The sequence below is a fragment of the Diospyros lotus genome, chromosome 4, assembly GCF_014633365.1.
Source record: "Diospyros lotus cultivar Yz01 chromosome 4, ASM1463336v1, whole genome shotgun sequence".
NCBI classification, from domain to species: Eukaryota; Viridiplantae; Streptophyta; class Magnoliopsida; order Ericales; family Ebenaceae; genus Diospyros; species Diospyros lotus.
The window spans coordinates 18,967,062-18,985,598 of NC_068341.1; the positions used below are offsets into that span (position 1 = coordinate 18,967,062).

General features: G+C 34.7%; 1 protein-coding gene across 4 annotated transcripts in view; it reads left to right on the forward strand.

Moving 5' to 3' along the window:
- Window positions 1–2,037: 2,037 nt before the first annotated feature.
- Window positions 2,038–18,537, forward strand: part of LOC127799028 (uncharacterized) — a 64,725-nt gene continuing 48,225 nt past the window's right edge. Inside the window, exons 1-2 of one of the 4 annotated variants that reach the window (XM_052332721.1) lie at window positions 2,185–3,137; window positions 3,242–3,598. In XM_052332721.1, the coding sequence (XP_052188681.1) occupies window positions 3,015–3,137; window positions 3,242–3,583 (465 nt within the window). In that variant the 5' untranslated portion in view covers window positions 2,185–3,014 and the 3' untranslated portion in view covers window positions 3,584–3,598. The other 3 variants (XR_008022517.1, XR_008022519.1, XM_052332722.1) reach the window with 3 other exon arrangements.

Below are 18,537 nucleotides of genomic sequence, written 5' to 3' on the forward strand. Positions count from 1 at the left end.
TCAAATAAAAATGAATAATCTTAAATAATATTTTCACATATCAAATAAAATATAAAATTACATAATCTCAATATTAACTTTTTACCACAGCTAATCTATCTCTCGAATCAAAAGTGTAGTAAGTGTGAAAAAGCCTTTTTAGAGTTGATCTCAAAACAAGTCTTTTATTGCTTTCTTTGATTTTAGAAAGGAGCCCAACCATTCAATGCTTACATGAATATGGGCCCTTTTTTGATGGGCTGTGAAATGGGCGCTTGTGGTGCTCGTTGTTGTCATCACAGTGATAAGGATGAGAATGGCAAGAGAAGTGGTTGGTTATGCTTATTGACGTAGTGGCAAAGGGCTGTGGGGAAGAGAAGATGAGGTGTGGTGAGTGGGTGGGTAAGTGTGAATGGAACATGAGGAAAATGAGAAGTAAAAGAGAAACAAAAGGGGAAAAAAATATTGTTGATAGGATATTCGAAGTGGGGGCTCAAATTAGAAAAGAATGTGTTTTTCTTAGAAATATCTTTAAAATTTTTCTATAGGGAACAACTTTAAGATGTTTTTTAAACAAGTTTAGAAAACAAAAAAATTGTTTTATATTCTCCAATTTAGAAAAAAAAATTACTTTAAAAATTTCCAATTTTCTATCTTTGTGGAGATATTTTTTAGAAAACTACTCTAGTTTTCCATAAGTAAACTTGCTCTAAAATTATGAGCAAAAATATAAAAGAGATCCTAACTAGGAAACTATCCTAAAGATTATGGATTGCACTAAATAAAAATTTTGTACAAAAATATAAAATAGATCTTAAGTAGAAAACTATCCCAAAGATTATGAATGGCTCTAAATATGCTAAGATTAATTGTAGATTGTGTTAATTATGCTAATAAGACAATTTATAATTGATTTTTTATTTTATTATTTTGAAATGCTGTTGATTTTTTTAAGATGGTGGTGGCGTGGCATGTATTGAGTAAGGAGGGAAATTCTATGTTGGACCCGATCCATTAGCTCCACTCATGGATCGGCTAATAGGGGCATATCACGTGTCTTGTGACAGACAAGCCCTATGTGTTTCTCTCCTTATTTGGGAAAATTCTATACTGGAGCCAATCGACTAGCACCACTCGTGGATTGGGCCAATAAGGTCGTGCCATATGTCCAGTGGCAGATAGCCCTTGCGTTTGTTTCTCTCTCTCCCCCTTTTCTCTCTATCTCTTTGTCTTTCTCTCTCATGGGATCACCACATGTTGGTGTGGCGACAATAAAGTAAGGGCAATTTGATATATTTATTATTATAAATAAGATATTATTATACATCACACCAAACAAAAAACAAATAATTTTAAATAATATATTCACACATTAAATAAAATATAAGATTATATATTGTTAACTTTTTACCACAATTAATCTATCTTCCAAATCAAAAGTGTAGTAAATGTAAAGGACTTTTTAAAGTTGATCTCAAAACAAGTATTTTATCGCTTTCTTTGATTTGAGAAGGGTGCCCAAGAATTCAATACTCACGTGAATATGGGCCCTTTTCTGATGGGCAGGTATCATTTGAGTTCCATCGAGCTCTAATGAATTTATGAATGAATTGACTTTACTAATATATATATATATATATATATATTTAGAGTAATGCTATTTATTTATCACTTTCTTTGATTTGAGAAGGTGCCCAAGCATTCAATGCTCACATGAATGTGAGCCCTTTTTTGATGCATAGGTATCATTTGAGCTCCATCACTCTAATGAATTTATGAATAAATTGACTTTACTAATATATGTATTTAGAGTAATGCTATTTATTTAGATTATAGATATAACACATTTTCGTTGGAAAAGGAAAAGGTGCAATGTAAACATGAATTCATGCATCATTTTCTTTTCTATTAAAAAATTTATCAAATTAAGCTAGAGTTTTATCTCTAGTTTAGATAAATAATATTACTCATATATTTAAACTATTTATGAATCTTGATGCGGTGGTAGTTATTCTATGTATAGTTTACCTTGTTGACTCATAAAATTACATTGAAAAAAAGACCTTACTTTTTTAATCCGAAAAAGCCCTCTCCCTCTCCCTCCTTCCCTCTCTCATATCTATATATATTAGTCTTCTCCTTCAGAGTTTGTTGCACTCTCAGATTTTGCAGAGTTTCCATCGCCTCAACTCAGGTATGCTCTCTCTCTCTCTCTCTCTCACACACACACACACACACACACATTAGTCTTCTCTTTCAAAGTCTGTAGTGGTCTTGGTTTGCGGAGATTGTGGCTCCTCAACCCAGCTGCTATGTTCTTCCAAACTTCAAATTCCGTTTAATTGAGCTGATTTTTTATGTTACTCTTTTTTTTTGTTTTTAATACAATAAATAGTTAATTTTGTGTAACTATGGAAGTAAATAAATAATTATACAGATATAAATAACTTTTTGACAGTTTTTGGGTGGTTATTGACCGTTTGAGGTGATTAATATTTTAATCATCTTGTAATTTTTAGGAGCACTCAGTTTTTTAATATTTTAATCTATTACTATAAAATAAAGCAAATAATTTTTGAATAAGGTTGTGAAGTATTTTTAAAATAAATTATTATTGTCATGATCAAATCATTATGTACTTCACATCACCAAAATCTCACTTAAGAGAATGGCTGTTTCAACTATAATAATAAATAACAATTAACAAAATGAGAAGGAAATATAATAACAACAATAACAACGTTTTTTTATATATTTTTTAAAATAAAAAAAACTTAGAAGTAAAATTTAGGAGTTGTTGATTGAACTAATTCATCCAAGTTATTAATTAGTAAGGTTTAGAGGGAGGTAAAAAAGTTACAAAATTGTTCAAATATTGATAATGGCTTATTTCCACGATACGAACATTTTTATGCTGTTTTTCATTCAAAAACTCACCTCCTTTCTATCTAATCTCTGGATTTGTGTCTTTAATGAGATGTGATTTTGTTTGATCCTCATGCATAACCAAGTAGCCAAGCCAGCCAAGACAAGACATGTTTCAACTAGTCAACTGCAAGCCGTTCAACCCATTACTCAAGGGGACTGATGTTGGTTGGTATCGTATCCCAACAAGCACAGTCACAACTCCTAATCATCTTTGTGTGAGACTTGACAATGTAAGTTGTCAAATCTTTAATACATAATTTTGTAAAATATGAATATTGATACTAATGTTTATTCTAGAAATTAATAATATTATATGTGCTTTTGGTTGTCTTAGGGGAACAAATATGCAATGAGACCTCTATTCAGCCTGCGACCCCACACTAACCATGGATACGGATCGGAGCGAACTCCTGATATTCTTGACAATACAGTTGATGGAGGGTCCCTTATAAGAAAGTGCATTGAGGCATTACATGAAATTCGGAATCTTAATCATGCAGCCTATTCCAAAGCCTACCTTTTAAGAGAGTGCATCGAGGCATTACATGAAATTGAGAATCTTAATCATGCAGCCTACTCCAAAGCTATGGACAAGTTGAAGAGTGAACCTTCTTGGAGAGTTGTGTTTTTAGAGTTGCCTAATAATAGAAAGAAAGATTGGGTCCTCACTCTTTGAGTGTTTGCCTTCAATCCTGTTATAAATATTGTGTGTGGTGTGTTTAAAAACCTTATTGTGCATAGCTAGTTTGTTTAAAAACCTTAATGTATAATATGTGGGTCCTCACTTCTGCATAATGTATGTTACTATATATAATTTATGTTGTTATCTTTATAAAATTTGTTAACCATAGTTGTGTTAGTGCAAGGGATGGCATATCACGTGGGGTTGAGTCTGACCCGACCTAAATTTATTCGATGTAAGTCTTTTAATTAGGCCTAAAATGAGCATTAATTAACTGATTAATCTTCAAGAAACTAGTATTTTACTTCCTTATGATAAACTTGCCTCAATTTTGAGAATAACCTTAGCTTTTGTTTTAATTGCAAGATTAGCCCAGGCATAAGACATCTCATTGCCTCTATTAGGGTTAAAAAATACTCCTTGTTAGACTCAAGAGTAAAATACACGTTTTTATAATAATGAAATAATATTTTTAGTATAGTTTAGAAACATAATCATATGGAAAATCATTTAAATATTCCCAAGATGTCCCAAACTTTCTAAATTCAAAAGAAAATAAGTGGTTTGACAAAGGTCTTGAAGAACAACTTCATTGTAACACCCGGGGTTAGTGGTGTTAGAAAATTTAGAAGATTGAATGAAACTTTCAAAAAAGTGCCCTTTGAGATAAGTGGATCTATGTGAATAATGGTCCCTTTGGGGAGGGGCATTTTGGTGAATTGGGAGTGTCACGAGACCCAATAAAGGCTAATTGAAAAATTTAGAAATTATTCCCTTGTTGGAATGAGAATGTGTTGGGAATTATCCTTATTTGTGCAATTGTATGGAGATTGATGGGATTGTTAATTCTTAAGGGCATTTTGGTAATTCAGAGTATAATTCCATGATGGAATTAAATTATTAAAGAGAAAAATTAATTATAGTTTATTAATATGTGAGGAGAAATCTATTTTCCCTAAAAGGGAGAATAAATATGGTAGAGACACATGGATGGCTTGGATCAAAGTTTGGAAGCCAAGGGTGGTGTCTAAGAGTGACACTTGGTAAACTCTTGTCCAAGAGAAATGAATGATTTAATTCAATAAAAAAGAAATGAGAATTAGTCATTCTAGCATTTATGGAATGAATGATTATGGGAGAAATAAAGAAAATGGAAATTAGTCTCCCATTGAATGTGAGAAAATGTGGGATTTATTTAATGTAAAAAGAAAGGAGTTATGTCTCTCATGTGATGTGTTGAAATTAGTCAAAATTATATAAATGGGAAAATGGCTAATTTTGGGATTTGAAGACAAAGTGATCAAATGGTGGAGAATTTGTCTTGAATATAAGATGGGAGAAAATCAAAGGCTTGTATTAAAAGTCTCAAAGTGGCATTGATTGTGCTTCTTTGGAAGGTGGAGATTGAATCTCCAATCTCAATAAAGGATTGAGATTTAAGAAGAGGCATATGGATTGCCAAATATTAAAGTATGAATGGTTGAGATTCGAGCTCTTTAAAGCACATGGATTGTGTTTTCTTATGTGGTGGAGATTGAGTCTTAGAAAAGGCAAAGGAATCCAAGGGTGCATATTAAAGTCTCCAAAATGGCATGTATTGTGTTATTTGTGTGGATGAGATTTCATCTCAAAAGTAGATCCAATGGTTAAGCTTTGATCTCTCAAAAGAAAATCCAAGGCTTCTGTCAACTATTTTTTCATCTGTCGACTATCAAGTAAGGATAGTCGACTATAGCTTTTCATCTATCGACTATTTTTGTTCATAAAATTCAAATTTTTCTTCACATTTTTGCAATAGTCAACTGTGCATATGTATCTGTCGACTATGGGATTTTTGTGTTATAAGATAGTCGACTATGCGTTTTTGTCTGTCGACTATGTTCTGTTTTATTTGTAAAAATAGTCAACTATGCATTTTCTTCTGTCGATTATATCTTTTACAGAAAGCTTCCAACGGCTAGTTTTTCAACTCCAACGGTCACAAACGGCTACATTTCTTTTCAATCTTTTGAGAAGCCTATAAATACAAGTCATGGATGATCAAGAGAAGACTAATGGATGGAAAGAAAATTATTTGAGCTTACATCATATACACATTTGTATTTATATTGACTGTGCTTTAATTTTCTCTCTTCAAGGCTTTGATCTTCACTTGTAATTATTCATTTCAAGCCTTGTATCATTTTTGAGAGACATTGTAACTAAGAGATTCATCTATTAGATTCTCTCCAATTGTATACTTCTTGTTTTTCCTAACTTGTGTAGCTAGAGGGCCTACTTGGTTTAAGTAGGAGGTTGTATTTCCTAGCTTGTGTAGCTAGAGGGCCTACTTGTGTAAGTAGGAGGTTTTAGTGAATTGGTTTAAAATCCTTAGTGGGAGCTAAGGTAGTGGATTAGGCTTGGTTTAAGCCGAATCACTATAAATCCTTTGTCTCATTTATTCTTCTCGCTTTACATTTGTCATTTTATATGTTCTATGTTTTAAATCACTAAAACCTCAATTGGGTCAAAAAGTTTTCAAGTTCTATCAAGATTTTTAAAATATCCAATTCACCCCCCCTCTTGGTGTGTGCCATAGCACCTCTCGTTCTAACAGCTTAGTCTCTTTAAATTTTATTTCAAGGTTGTTATGGAGAAGAAGTCTTTGGGGAAGCATTAAGTATCAAAAGGTAAGGGATGACCCCAAGGGGGTGGTCTTGCATGCATTTGTAAATGTTTTTCTTATGAGCTATATGTAATGGTTAACATTTGCATGATATGAGTTCTAGTGTACCTATGGCCATATGGAGGACTAGTGTGTCGGAAGAGTTGGTTGATGTCTTAACCTATGGAGGCTATGAGGGCATGAAAGACTACCCATTTTGCATTGCATTTTTGCATTACATGTTTTCTCATTCTTCATTTACTTATGCATTGCACATTTACTGAGCTTTACGGCTCATGAGGTTTTCATCCTCACCTTGTAAGACTTTTATGTGCCAAGAGAAATGGGAAGTTGCAAGCTTGAAGTTTGGAAGCTTTAAGATGTAAATTTATTTTGTTAGTTTATGACTTGTTGAAGCCTAAGGCACATGTTGTAATTTTTGGATTATGAATGTTGTTTAAGTGTGGTGCTGTTGCCATGTGTATTTGGGTTAGGCCCATTGTTTATATTGGTGGCTCAAATGAATAAAAATTTTTGTAAGGCTTTGAAGGCCAAAGAGTTGAAATGGGAGTGTAAAGTGGTAAGATTTTGATGTATATTTGTGGTATTTTAAATCTGAAAAATTTGGGCTAAGAAGCCCAAGGAAAAAAAATAAAGTAAAGGAGGGAAGCTGGAAGCAGCTGGGCTAGCAGGTAGGTGCGGGAGTGTGGGCAGGCGCGCTCAGGCCGTGGCCAGCCCACGCTGCTAGGGCCTCGTTCAGGCCCCGGGCGTGTCAGCAGACCTCGCCGGCCAATTGTTTTTTTTAAATTTTTGGAAATTTGAGATTTTGGGGCATTCCTAGATTAATTTTGGGTTCTGGAGGAATTTTCAAAATAAAAAGATTTTTTGGGCATTTTTGGAGATAAATGCCAAATTTTTAGAAAATTAAAATTTATGAGTTTTCCTTGAAATTGGAAAAATCAATGGGTTGTTTGGAATTTTGAATTATATGGAGTCTGATGGAATTCTTGGAAAGAAAAAGAAATAATAATAAAAAGGGTGATTGGACAAGTTAATTGGAATTTAATTTGAAAAGTGTGGAATTCATAAAGCTCAATTTGCTAGTCAATTATGGGAATAAGGGAAAGGATGGACGAAACCTAGTTCCCACCTAGGGCATTTCGTGTTGAAACATAGTTCGCTCTTCACATTTGATCGGGCATGTGAGCAATTCGAATGATTTTTCACGAGTGACATCCTTAAGTGGGAGCGAGGCGTCACATTCATGCCCAATCAACTATTATTTTTAGACTTGATAACTGAAGCTATGCAAACCCTTGGCCGTTATTCTTGAAAACATGTTTAATCAATTAGTGTCTCTCAGCTAGTCAATCAAAATTTGGTAGAATGTTAGCTTATTACTTCTCAAATTCATATGTTTTCTATGAGATTTGAAGATTAAAATTTAAAAGTGAAAACAAAATATTATTGCTATTGCCAGCAAAACAATTTTCTTACTTCTCTTTCCAAATGCAGCTACCTTTTTATACATATTCTATGTTTGAAATATGTTTGGGATAATCTCTATGAAAAATGTTTTTGTCACGGCCCATCTCCCGAAGCTCCCGCTAGCAAAGGAGATTCGCGAGGAGGTCATAAAAGGAACGGTACATAACAAATTTAAATTTAAACGACCATAAACAACACTATACATCCCCATTTATTTAACAAGGCTCACAAATATATACATAACACACTGCTCACTAAACAGTTTGGTTTGGGCTCAACAGCTTAACAACCCATACAACAAAATAAAAGGACAATGTAAACACATCACAAAGCAAACTCTACTCCGCAAGCCCTCAAAATCAACACCCAGGAATCTTTTGGTTGGGACGAATTTGTACACAACCTAACCCCGAAAACTCATGCACTGCTAGGCCCAGCTCTTTCCTTAGCTTTACCTTTATTTGGAATGACACAGAGTAAACAAAGTAAGCCACAAGGCCTATCAAGTTTATATAAAGGAATAGTTGAGAACATCATGAATTAGAAGCATGAATTTAAAATGTAAAAATGAATGAACTACTTGAATCAAACGCATAATTCCCTGTCCATTATTCACCATATTTGTTATTGCAAAAAATATGACAATTATATTTTATGATGTGGGACCAACTATCCTAGGTACTTGAGCTTAGTGTCTAGTGAAACAAGGTTTCCACAAGAGTGAGATTTCCTTAAGGATTGTTGCCGCAAGGATGTTCACCACAAGGATCTTGTCGTAAGAGATGTCACCACAAGGATGTTGCCACAAGTGAGGTTGTTGCATGGATATTTGCCACACGAATCTTGTCGTAAGAGATGTTGTCGCAAGGATGTTGTCACAAGAGAGGCTGCTATAAGGATATTTTCCACAAGGATCTTGCCACAAGAGATGTCTTCGCAAGGATGTTACCGCAAGAGATGTCGCCACAAGGATGTCACCGCAAGGAAAGTTGTTGCAAGGATATTCGCTGTGACAAATGTCTCATTCCTTTGTTGATACTCTAAAATGGGTTAGAAGGCTCACGAAAATCTTTGCCCGAGATGACCCTCCGATGCCTAAGTCAATACCGGATGTAGATAGTTGTTCATAAAAAATAGTACAAATGTAGTCAATGTGTCAAAATTTTATCGAATAGGGAAGTCCTTTTTAGTGTCCTGTAGCTGCGTATTTATAGGTTGTGATTCCCAAGGATGCTAGGTGTTGACACGTGTTAGTTGTTGAGTGGAAGTCTTGGTTTGTCGAGATGAGGCTTTTGCTGCAAGGTCTATGGCGCCACAAGAATAATTGGTCGCAAGCACTTGGTTGTGACAAGACCCTTGCCATGAGGATCACCACGTGGAGAGTAGGTGTTGCGAAGACCGACCATGCCGCAAGCCCTCTACCGCGAGCCTTCTTGTTGTAAGCCCTTGGTCATAAGCTGTAAGGCCTTCGTTTGGTGTGCCTCACTACCACAAACTTCAATATCATTTTTTCTTTAAAAAATCCTCCATTTTCTCCTTATAGTTTTCTTACGATACAACAATTACCCCCCATTCTTCTTTTTTGCCTTTAGGTAAAATGGAAGAGTAGGAAAATTTCAAAATTTACTGCCAAACAAATGATGGTGTTAAGGCACACTACCACGAGGTCGGTTATTACTCTCGGGGTAATTTGTTTTGTCACCTATTAGTCTTCTGGCACACTCCTTTAAATTCCACTTACCTCAGTTATTTCGTCGTCTATTAGTGCACCTTTGTGGACTTAGACCCGTTTCTCTTGATTTGTGGAATAAGTGTAGGCCTAATAAAGTTTTATAATGGGTAGAATTCTATTGACATTATAAATTGAAGGTTAGGTCTCCTTTTCTCTCAATCTATCACACCATTTTCTACCCATTGAGAAGTGACTTTGGCACGATAGAAGAGAATGAGAGGAAGATTTGGCTTGTGGCTTGTGCAATTGTGCTTGCTATTCAATCATGTTTTTATCACCAATCATGGATTTGAGAGGTATTCTTCTTCCTTAATCTCTTGTTCGTTTTATATGATATGTGGATTTCATAGAAAATTTATCTAACATTTGGTATTAGAGCAAACAGATATTCATATAGAAACATGAGATGGTCCAATACTTATGCGAAGCTTGCTATTATCCTTCACTTTTCCTATATATATATATATATATATGTAGCAGTCGATAGAGGTTGTTTGCATCTCCGACAGTCGGTGGGATGGAACGACCAGTCGTGGGTCTCAATGACCGACACTGTTCCCTATTTACAGTGGCTGCTCCAATTGCGATTTTTTGATTGCCTTACGTAGATGCCGTTCATGGGTGATTTTTTCTACCATAACATTAGCCTGTGACATTCAGAGATCCTTTTCTTCATCGCGAGCATCATCGATGGTCCAATCCATCATGACCTTATGGGTTTTTTGTCTTCATTGATTGATTGGTCTTCCGTGTCATGGAGAATGCATCGTTGATCGCTTGGATGCTCTTTTCTTGTTTGCAAAGATTGAATGTCTCATCAAGGAACACCAAAATGATGGATGGTCGAGGGTGGCTCTACTTGATCTTATGTCGTCGACTATTTCACTGGCAACAAAGCTAGACGGAAGGGGGGAGAGGAAGGCACAATGGCGATGACAACCATTTTGGCAAGAAGAAACCCAAACTAAAGCTTGAAGAAGATGGGTAAAATGATAGGCCATTTGATTGAATTTGGGCCATTTCAACCCGATGCATTTGGCAACCCATGAACAGATCTGGATTGGGCCAACTGAACCCATTAATGAGAAGAGCCACGTTGATCTGGTTTAGGTCGATTCGATTCAAATTCAAGACCCAATAAGAAGTTTTCCCATTAAAAAAAAAATAGAATTTGAGATGATTATTATTAGTAGTTTTATTTAATTGTTTAGCACATATGATTCTCTTACGGGTATGAATTATGATATCTTAGTTGTTGAACTATAGATTAAAGTGAGTGGTAGCCGTTAAAGTGGCCCATAAACTAAAATCTGTAGTTTCCCATAGTGTATTTCAGGATATGTGTTGTTTAAATTGAGGTACACAATTTTTTATCTAAAGGTGTTAATTGTGTATTTTAATTTAGAGAACATGATGTAAATGTGAAAATACATTGTGATTTGTAACTTTTATCCCAAAGGAGATTGTTTCTAAGTTACATGTTTTTCATTGATTTACTTATTTGAGAATTTAAGTTGTATAATATATTTTTTGCCAAAAGGTGATTTTATAATGTGCATCTCGAGTTCCTGTGAGAATAATGCCATAAAGGTTTAAGACTTATTCTTATTTATCTTTTGCCCATATTTAATTGCGAATATTTAATTATGCAACCCCCTTCACCTTCAGTGTTGGTAATTAGACTTCAACCATTGAGACTCTAATTAGAACCAACTTTAAGAGATGGAAATAGGATATTGCAATTCAACTAAGTTTGATAGATCTCGACATAGCTTTATGTGAGAATGAGCCTCCTAAGCCAACTAAAGCGAGTTCTATTGATGAGAAAGCTAAGTATGAGAAATGGGGAAGGGAAAATCGTTTGTGTTTGATGATAATAAAAATGTCTATTTCCCACAATCTCATTGGTGTTATACCCAAGACAAAAGGCTAATAAATTTTTTGATGATATAGTTGAGAAATACAAATTATCTGAAAAGGTAGTTGTTGGAGAGCTTATGGACATGTTGACAAGGATGAATTATGATGGCATGGGTGGTGTTAGAGAGTACATTATGAAGATGGTTAACAGAACTGCTAAGTTGACAAAGCTTAAGATCCCTATTGCTGATTCGTTCATTTTTCATCATGCTCTTAATTCCTTGCCTTCACAGTTTGACCAATTGAAGACTTCCTATATGCTAAGAAGGACAAATGGAATACTCATGAACTCATCTCCATCTATGATCAAGAAGAAAAGAGGATCCTTAGAGGTTCTGGTGGTAGTGTGAATTTTGTGAGTTAGCCAAATCCAAAAAGATCTTCCTAGAACCATAATTACCGCAAAATTACAAAGGTGGTAACAAGAACAACAACTAGAAGAATAATGGCCCTATATCTTCTATCGAGAAAGATCTTAGTTGTTGGTTTTGTAAGAAAAATGGTCATAAGAAGGTTGATTGTCACAAGTATAAGGTTAGGTTAACAAAAAACAAAAGTAGAGGTAACCCATTTACTTTTGTTTGGTTTGAATCCAATTTGATAAATATTCCATTGAAAACTTGGTGGTTTGATTCTAAGGCTACTGTTCATGTGGCTATTACCTTGTAGGTGTTCAAGGAGCGAACGAAAGCCAAGTGATCATGAGAGAATGTTGGTGGTTGGAAATGGCATTTGTGTTCAAGTTGAAGCTATATGAGTAGTAGAATTTAAATTAGAGACTGGTTATATTCTTGTTTTGAATGACATTACTTTTGTATCATCCTTTAGGCAAAATTTGATTTCTATTTCTAGGATGGATCGTTCAAGATATTTTTTTGGTATTGGTAATGGAAGTTTGAATTTGGTTTTTAATTCAATTACTGTTGGCACTATAGTCTTGTGTGATGGGTTATATAAATTAAACTTTTCTTCCATGGCTGCTTCATTGAATGTTCAGAATATTGGTGCTAAAAGAACCTTGATTAATGAAAACTCTTCAACTTTATGGCATAGGCAGTTGGGTCATTTTTTTAAAGAAAGGATAGAAAGACTTGTTAGAAATGGTATTCTGCCTACGTTGACTTTAATGATTTTGGGATTTGTGTTGATTGTATAAAGGGAAAGCTTACCAAGACCAAGAAAAAGAGTGCAACTCATAGTAATGAGCTTTTGAAAGTTATTCACATTGATATTAGTGGACCTTATATCTTTACGATATGTGGGAACAAATATTTTCTCACCTTCATCGATGACTTTTCTTGCTATGGATATGAATATCATATTGAAAATAAATCTCAAGCACTTGAAAAGTTTAAGATTCTCAAAATTGAGGTTGAAAAGCAACAAGAGAAAAGTATAAAGGTTGTGAGATTTGACAGGGGTGGAGAATACTATGGTAGGTATGGACCCAGTGGGCAATGTATGGGTCCTTTGGCCATGTACTTACAAGAATGTGGGATTGTTGTTCAATATACCATGCCTAACACACCAGATCAAAATGGAGTAGCTGAAGAAGAAATCACACACTAAAAGATATGATGAGAACGATAATGAGTAGTTGTAATCTACTTATGTCTCTTTGGGGTGAAGCCATAAAGACTATAATGTACATTTTGAATAGAGTTCCCAGTAAATCTGTTCCTATGACTCCTTTTGAACTTTGTGTTGGTCGAAAGCCGAGCCTAAATCATTTTCGTGTTTGGGGTTGCCCTGCTGAAGTAAGGATCTATAATCCTTTTGAGAGTAAATTAAATCCTAAGACTACGCATTGTTACTTTATTGGTTATCTTGACAATTCTAAGGGATACAAATTTTATTGCCTTAGTCGAAGCACAAAGGTTGTAGATTCTATCACTACTAAATTTTAGAGAATGAGGTTGTTTAGTGCTCATGTTCTCGTGTATGAGATGTTAACTTGGAAGAGGAAATTGTGATAATGCCAATTCCGGTTATACAGGAAATGATGATGTTTCATCCAAATAAAAAAAAAAAAAAGTATCACAACAAGGAGATGTTCTAGTACATATTCCACATCCTAAAGTTCCCATTAGGCACTCTTAAAGAGAAAAAAAATTTGTTGTATAAGATGATTATGTGGTGTACCTTGGTGAAAATGACTATGATGCTAGTCATGCTGTAGATCTAGTCTCATATAGCCAAGCTATTTCAAGTACTTATTCTGATAAATGGTTAGAAGCCATGAATGATAAGATGAAATCTATGGCACAGAATGATGTGTGGGAACTAGTTGAACATGCTAAATGAGTTAAGTCCATAGGTTGCAAATGGGTGTTCAAGAGTAAGAAAAAAATTGAAAGGTAATGTTGAAAGGTACAAGGAGAGACTAATGGTTAAGGGTTTTACTAAAATAAAGTAATTCATTGCAATGAAACCTTTTCAACTATTTTCTCTAAAGATTCCTTTAGAAGTATTATGGCACTAGTGGCACACTTTGATCTTGAACTTCATCAGATGGATGTAAAAATAACATTTTTAAATGGACACTTGCATGAAGAAGTATATATGTAACAGTCTAAAGGCTTCAAAGAAAGTGGCAAAGAACATTTGGTGTGTAGGTTAAAGAAATCTATTTATGGTTTAAAGTAAGCTTCTCGACAATGGTACTTAAAGTTTGATGAGGTGATTACTTTTTTTGGATTTGTTGAAAATAAGATAAACTAGTGTATATATCTCAAGATTAGTGGGAGTAGATTTGTTTTTCTTGTGCTATATGTTGATGATATTCTCCTTGTGAGTAATGATTTGAATATGGTTCATGATACTAAGCAGATGTTTTCCAAGACTTTTGACATGAAATATCTTGGTGAAGGATCTTTTGTTTTTAGTATTAAAATTAACAGGGACATGATTCAAGGTTTGTTGGGACTTTCTCAGATGTTATATATGGATCGTGTTCTCAAGCATTTTAATATGCAAGATTGTAGAGCTGGGGAGGTGCTTATTACCAAAGGGGAATTGCTTAGTAAGAAAAATTATCCCAAAAATGTAATAGAGTAACAAAAGATGGAAAATGTGCCCTACACTAGTGTTATTGGAAGTTTGATGTATGCTCAAGTTTGTACTAGGCCCGATATTGTTTTTGCAGTTAGTATGTTAGGAAGATTTTCTTTTAATCCTGGGTTTGAGTATTGAATGTTAACAAAGAAAGTTATAAGATATCTACAAATAAGAAATGACTTTATGCTTGTGTATAGAAAAGTTAATCACCTTGAGGTGGTTGGGTAAAAATATACATATTTTGCAGGGTGTCCTAATGAAAGAAAATCTACTATTGGATATGTTTTCATGTGGGGTAGTTTCATAGAAAAGTACAAAACAGACACTTGTAGCTTCATCTACTATGCAAGCAGAGTTTGTAGTTTGTTATGGAGTTGAAACACATGCTATGTGGTTGAAGAACTTTATTTCTAGGCTTTTAGTTATCGATTTCATCTAAAGGCTAATCAAAATTTATTGTGACAATAGTGCAACAATTTTCTTAGCTAAAAAAAAAAAAAGTTCTAGTGGTTCCAAACACATAGAGATTAAGTATCTTTTAGTTAGAGATATGGCTAAGAAATGTGATATTGTTGTGGAGCACATAAATACACAGATTATGGTTGCTAATCCTTTAACCAAAGGATTTAAACCTATTGATTTTAAAAGATATGTTGTCAATATTGAAAGTAAACAATGATTGCTACGGGGCAAACAGCGTAGTTCAAAATTTTTGAACTTATCCCGATCCCGGCGATTTGATCAACGTCGAAATCAAATCATTCACATACAAATAAATAAATCTAACCTTTAGATTATCGAGTCGTTCACGGATTCGAGCCGTTCAAGCGTCCGGCCTCTAACTCGTAATACGCGGCACGCGTCCGTTAGCAAGGAGAGCGGAATAGGAGTGCTAGATCCTTCTCCTTTTCGCTACTTGTGTATGGATGGAAAAGAACGCCCACGTTTCAAATCGATGCCAAAAAGAAACGGGGAAGAGTGAACGGAAATACGTTTTTCAACTCTTGAAAAATGACACCAAAAACTCCTTTTTATTTATTGGGCAACCCATAAAAGGATATTTATAGTGAAATATCCTAGGGTTTCTAAAACCCTAATGGATTGGGCTAGCCCACTAATTCTAATTTAATTAGAATCTTAAGTGGGCTTATTCTAGTCTAACTAGAAATATAATTAAATGGCCCAATCCTTTTATAGGTTTAAATATAATATTTTGGCCCAAATCTAATTCAAACCCAAATATAATATTTATTTTAATATTTGTCCCAAATCTAATTTAGTCCAAATATAATATTTAATATTTGGCCCAAATCTAATTTAGTCCAAATATTAACTTAAGCCCAAATATATTTTATTTCCTATTTTCCACTCCAACAAATAGAAAATTATTAAATTAGAAACTCCTTCCTAATTTAATCAATTGCCATTTTAGGAAACTATTTCCATTATGACGACTCCTCGTCATATCGACGTCATTACGTTTATTTGTCTTTTTTTCGTGAGAACCTACGACGGCACAACTTCTTGCCGAAGTGTCCCACTTAACCATACGTCCACTCTCTTGGTTTAAGCCAGGGACCGTGCCTATTACGTATGACTCATTAGGCTTCCAAATATGTTGGCAATGTGTCGGTACAAACACATAAGACAAGATTGGCCTCTAGCAAGGCATCATGCCTACCCAATTATTCAGAAGGATTCATAATCCGCAAATAACCTTGCACGAGCATGGTTACCATGTAATTCGATCCTCTCGTCAATGTATCTTATGTGATCTCAAGTATGGTGATGCGTTTCTTGATAACGATCACATGAGTTTTCTTCGGTCTTCCGGATATCTTCACTTAATTAGAAAGTAAATCAATAACTCCTTATTGATCTCTTTCATCATGGCCATGGATTTAAAGTGAATATCCACCGAAGGCACCTTAGATACATCATCCTCTATTAAGGGATAGACGAGTCCCATCTTGGCTATGCACCCATCTCCATAAGCCTCACGATATACCCAACGATCGCCCACGTGTAGCCTTTGTCTAGGCCCATCGAAACGATGTCAAAGCATACCAGTTTTTTATGAGATGACCGTGACAACCTTAGGTCCAAGGATTAGTTACACCCATCTCGTTTGAGAATACCATCAACATATAACCAAAATGGATTCTCATGATGAGTCATGTCCAGTGACACGTTCTCCAACATTGGTCACCTATGTACTTGTCTAGGCATCCCCATGCCTATGGGTGTGAGACCCCATTGCTATCATATAGCAAAAACATAACACATACAAGTCCTACCGCAATTTTCAATATCCATTCTTGACATTGCTACGACTTGGAACGTTTAATGATGTCTAGAAACTGTGATGCATCATCTCACATCTTTATAGATTAATCACAGTATACATCATATGGACTTATATCTAGTTTCATTTGGTTATTACAATAATAACAAGAAACTAATAGAATGACTTCTTGTGAATTTGAACAACTCCTTATTCATATAATCAACATGATTACAAATGTCAGTGTACAACATGCCCAATCTCACTACAAGAGGATTGATTTTTTCTGGCGGTTAAAAAACCGCCGGAAAAAATTTTACCGGCGGTAATTTATTCTGCCGGAAATACGTCCGTCGGAAAATATTACCGGCAGTTTTCAACCGCCGGGAAAAAAAATTTACCGACAGTTTTGTTGAACCGCCGGTAAAAATAAGAATTCCCGGCGGTTACTCAATCCGCCGGTAAAGCGAAAAAATTTTCGGCGGTTTTAAAACCGCCGGTAATTATATTATTACCGACGGTTTTAAACCGCCGGCAAAATAAAAACATTTCCGGCGGTTTAAAACCGCCGGTAATAACATCATTACCGGCGGTTTTAAAACCGCCGGAAATAAGATTATTACCGACGGTTTCAAAACCGCCGGTAAAGGTGAACCGCCACAGAAAGCCAAAACACATCAGCTAAATTTTTTTTTTTGACAACCTGTACCTGTATAACATTAATCAAATGCAATCAAAACCGGTATAACAAAAAACTACCAACAATTTTAAAAGATTCACCCACTACACACAATACTTATAATAATTGTATATAATAAATCTATTTAAATACCATTACAATTTTAAAAGATCAATCTTGACTCATCTCATTACACAATAACATTTTTGCACATACAAATCAACCCTAAACTAAAACACATCCAAGTGACCTCAGATAACCCTTGATTACCACCATGCTGCTTCAACCAAAATTGCATATCATATTTTTTCAATCTGCATTGAAAAACAATAGATCTATAAGTATGTACATTAACTATGAAATTGCATAAAACATGTTCAAAATTGCATAACAACTATATACAAAAACACTTACATCTGAGACCCTCCATGGTATCGTAGTTTTACTGTTATTAGCATCCCTCAAGACACGCATCCCAGAAAATTGTCGAGGCAATGGATATAAAGGTTTCAATACTTTCTGAATACTAATGTCAACAAATTCATTACCTAGCTCTACTCCCCCTACAGACTTGGTCGGATCAATGGACACAATGATTGCCTCAGCAACAATGTGGCGAGGTATTCGTCTATTCATCAAGTGTACAAATTCACTAATCTGTCATATCATACAGAATAATAAGAATTACTTAGTATATAATATCATGAGTATCCATGAGAATGATAACAAATTCACTAATTTTTTCATATTAATTTGGTATCTTTTGGTATGAATTTTGCATGACAACAAGACAAAACCATTTCTTTCAAGCAACATAATTTTGATTTTTTTGGAGCCAACAAAAAACAGGATGAGAGACACCAGTTAAAATTGTAAATACCTATCACATGCACAAAAGAAAAAAACGAAATGGCTTTAATAATATTCAAACAATTACAATAATAGCATGAGAGACACCAGTTCCGAGAGAGAACTCTAAAACGAAATGGCTTATTGCCTCCTCCTTTGCTTCACTTTACCAGGCAGTCCCTGCCTCATGTGACCCACTCAGAAATAGAGAACTCTAAAACTCTTATAATTAGTATTTTTGAAATAATTTATTTTGTTTATATGGTTTGTATGACATTTTAAACTTTTCCTTTAA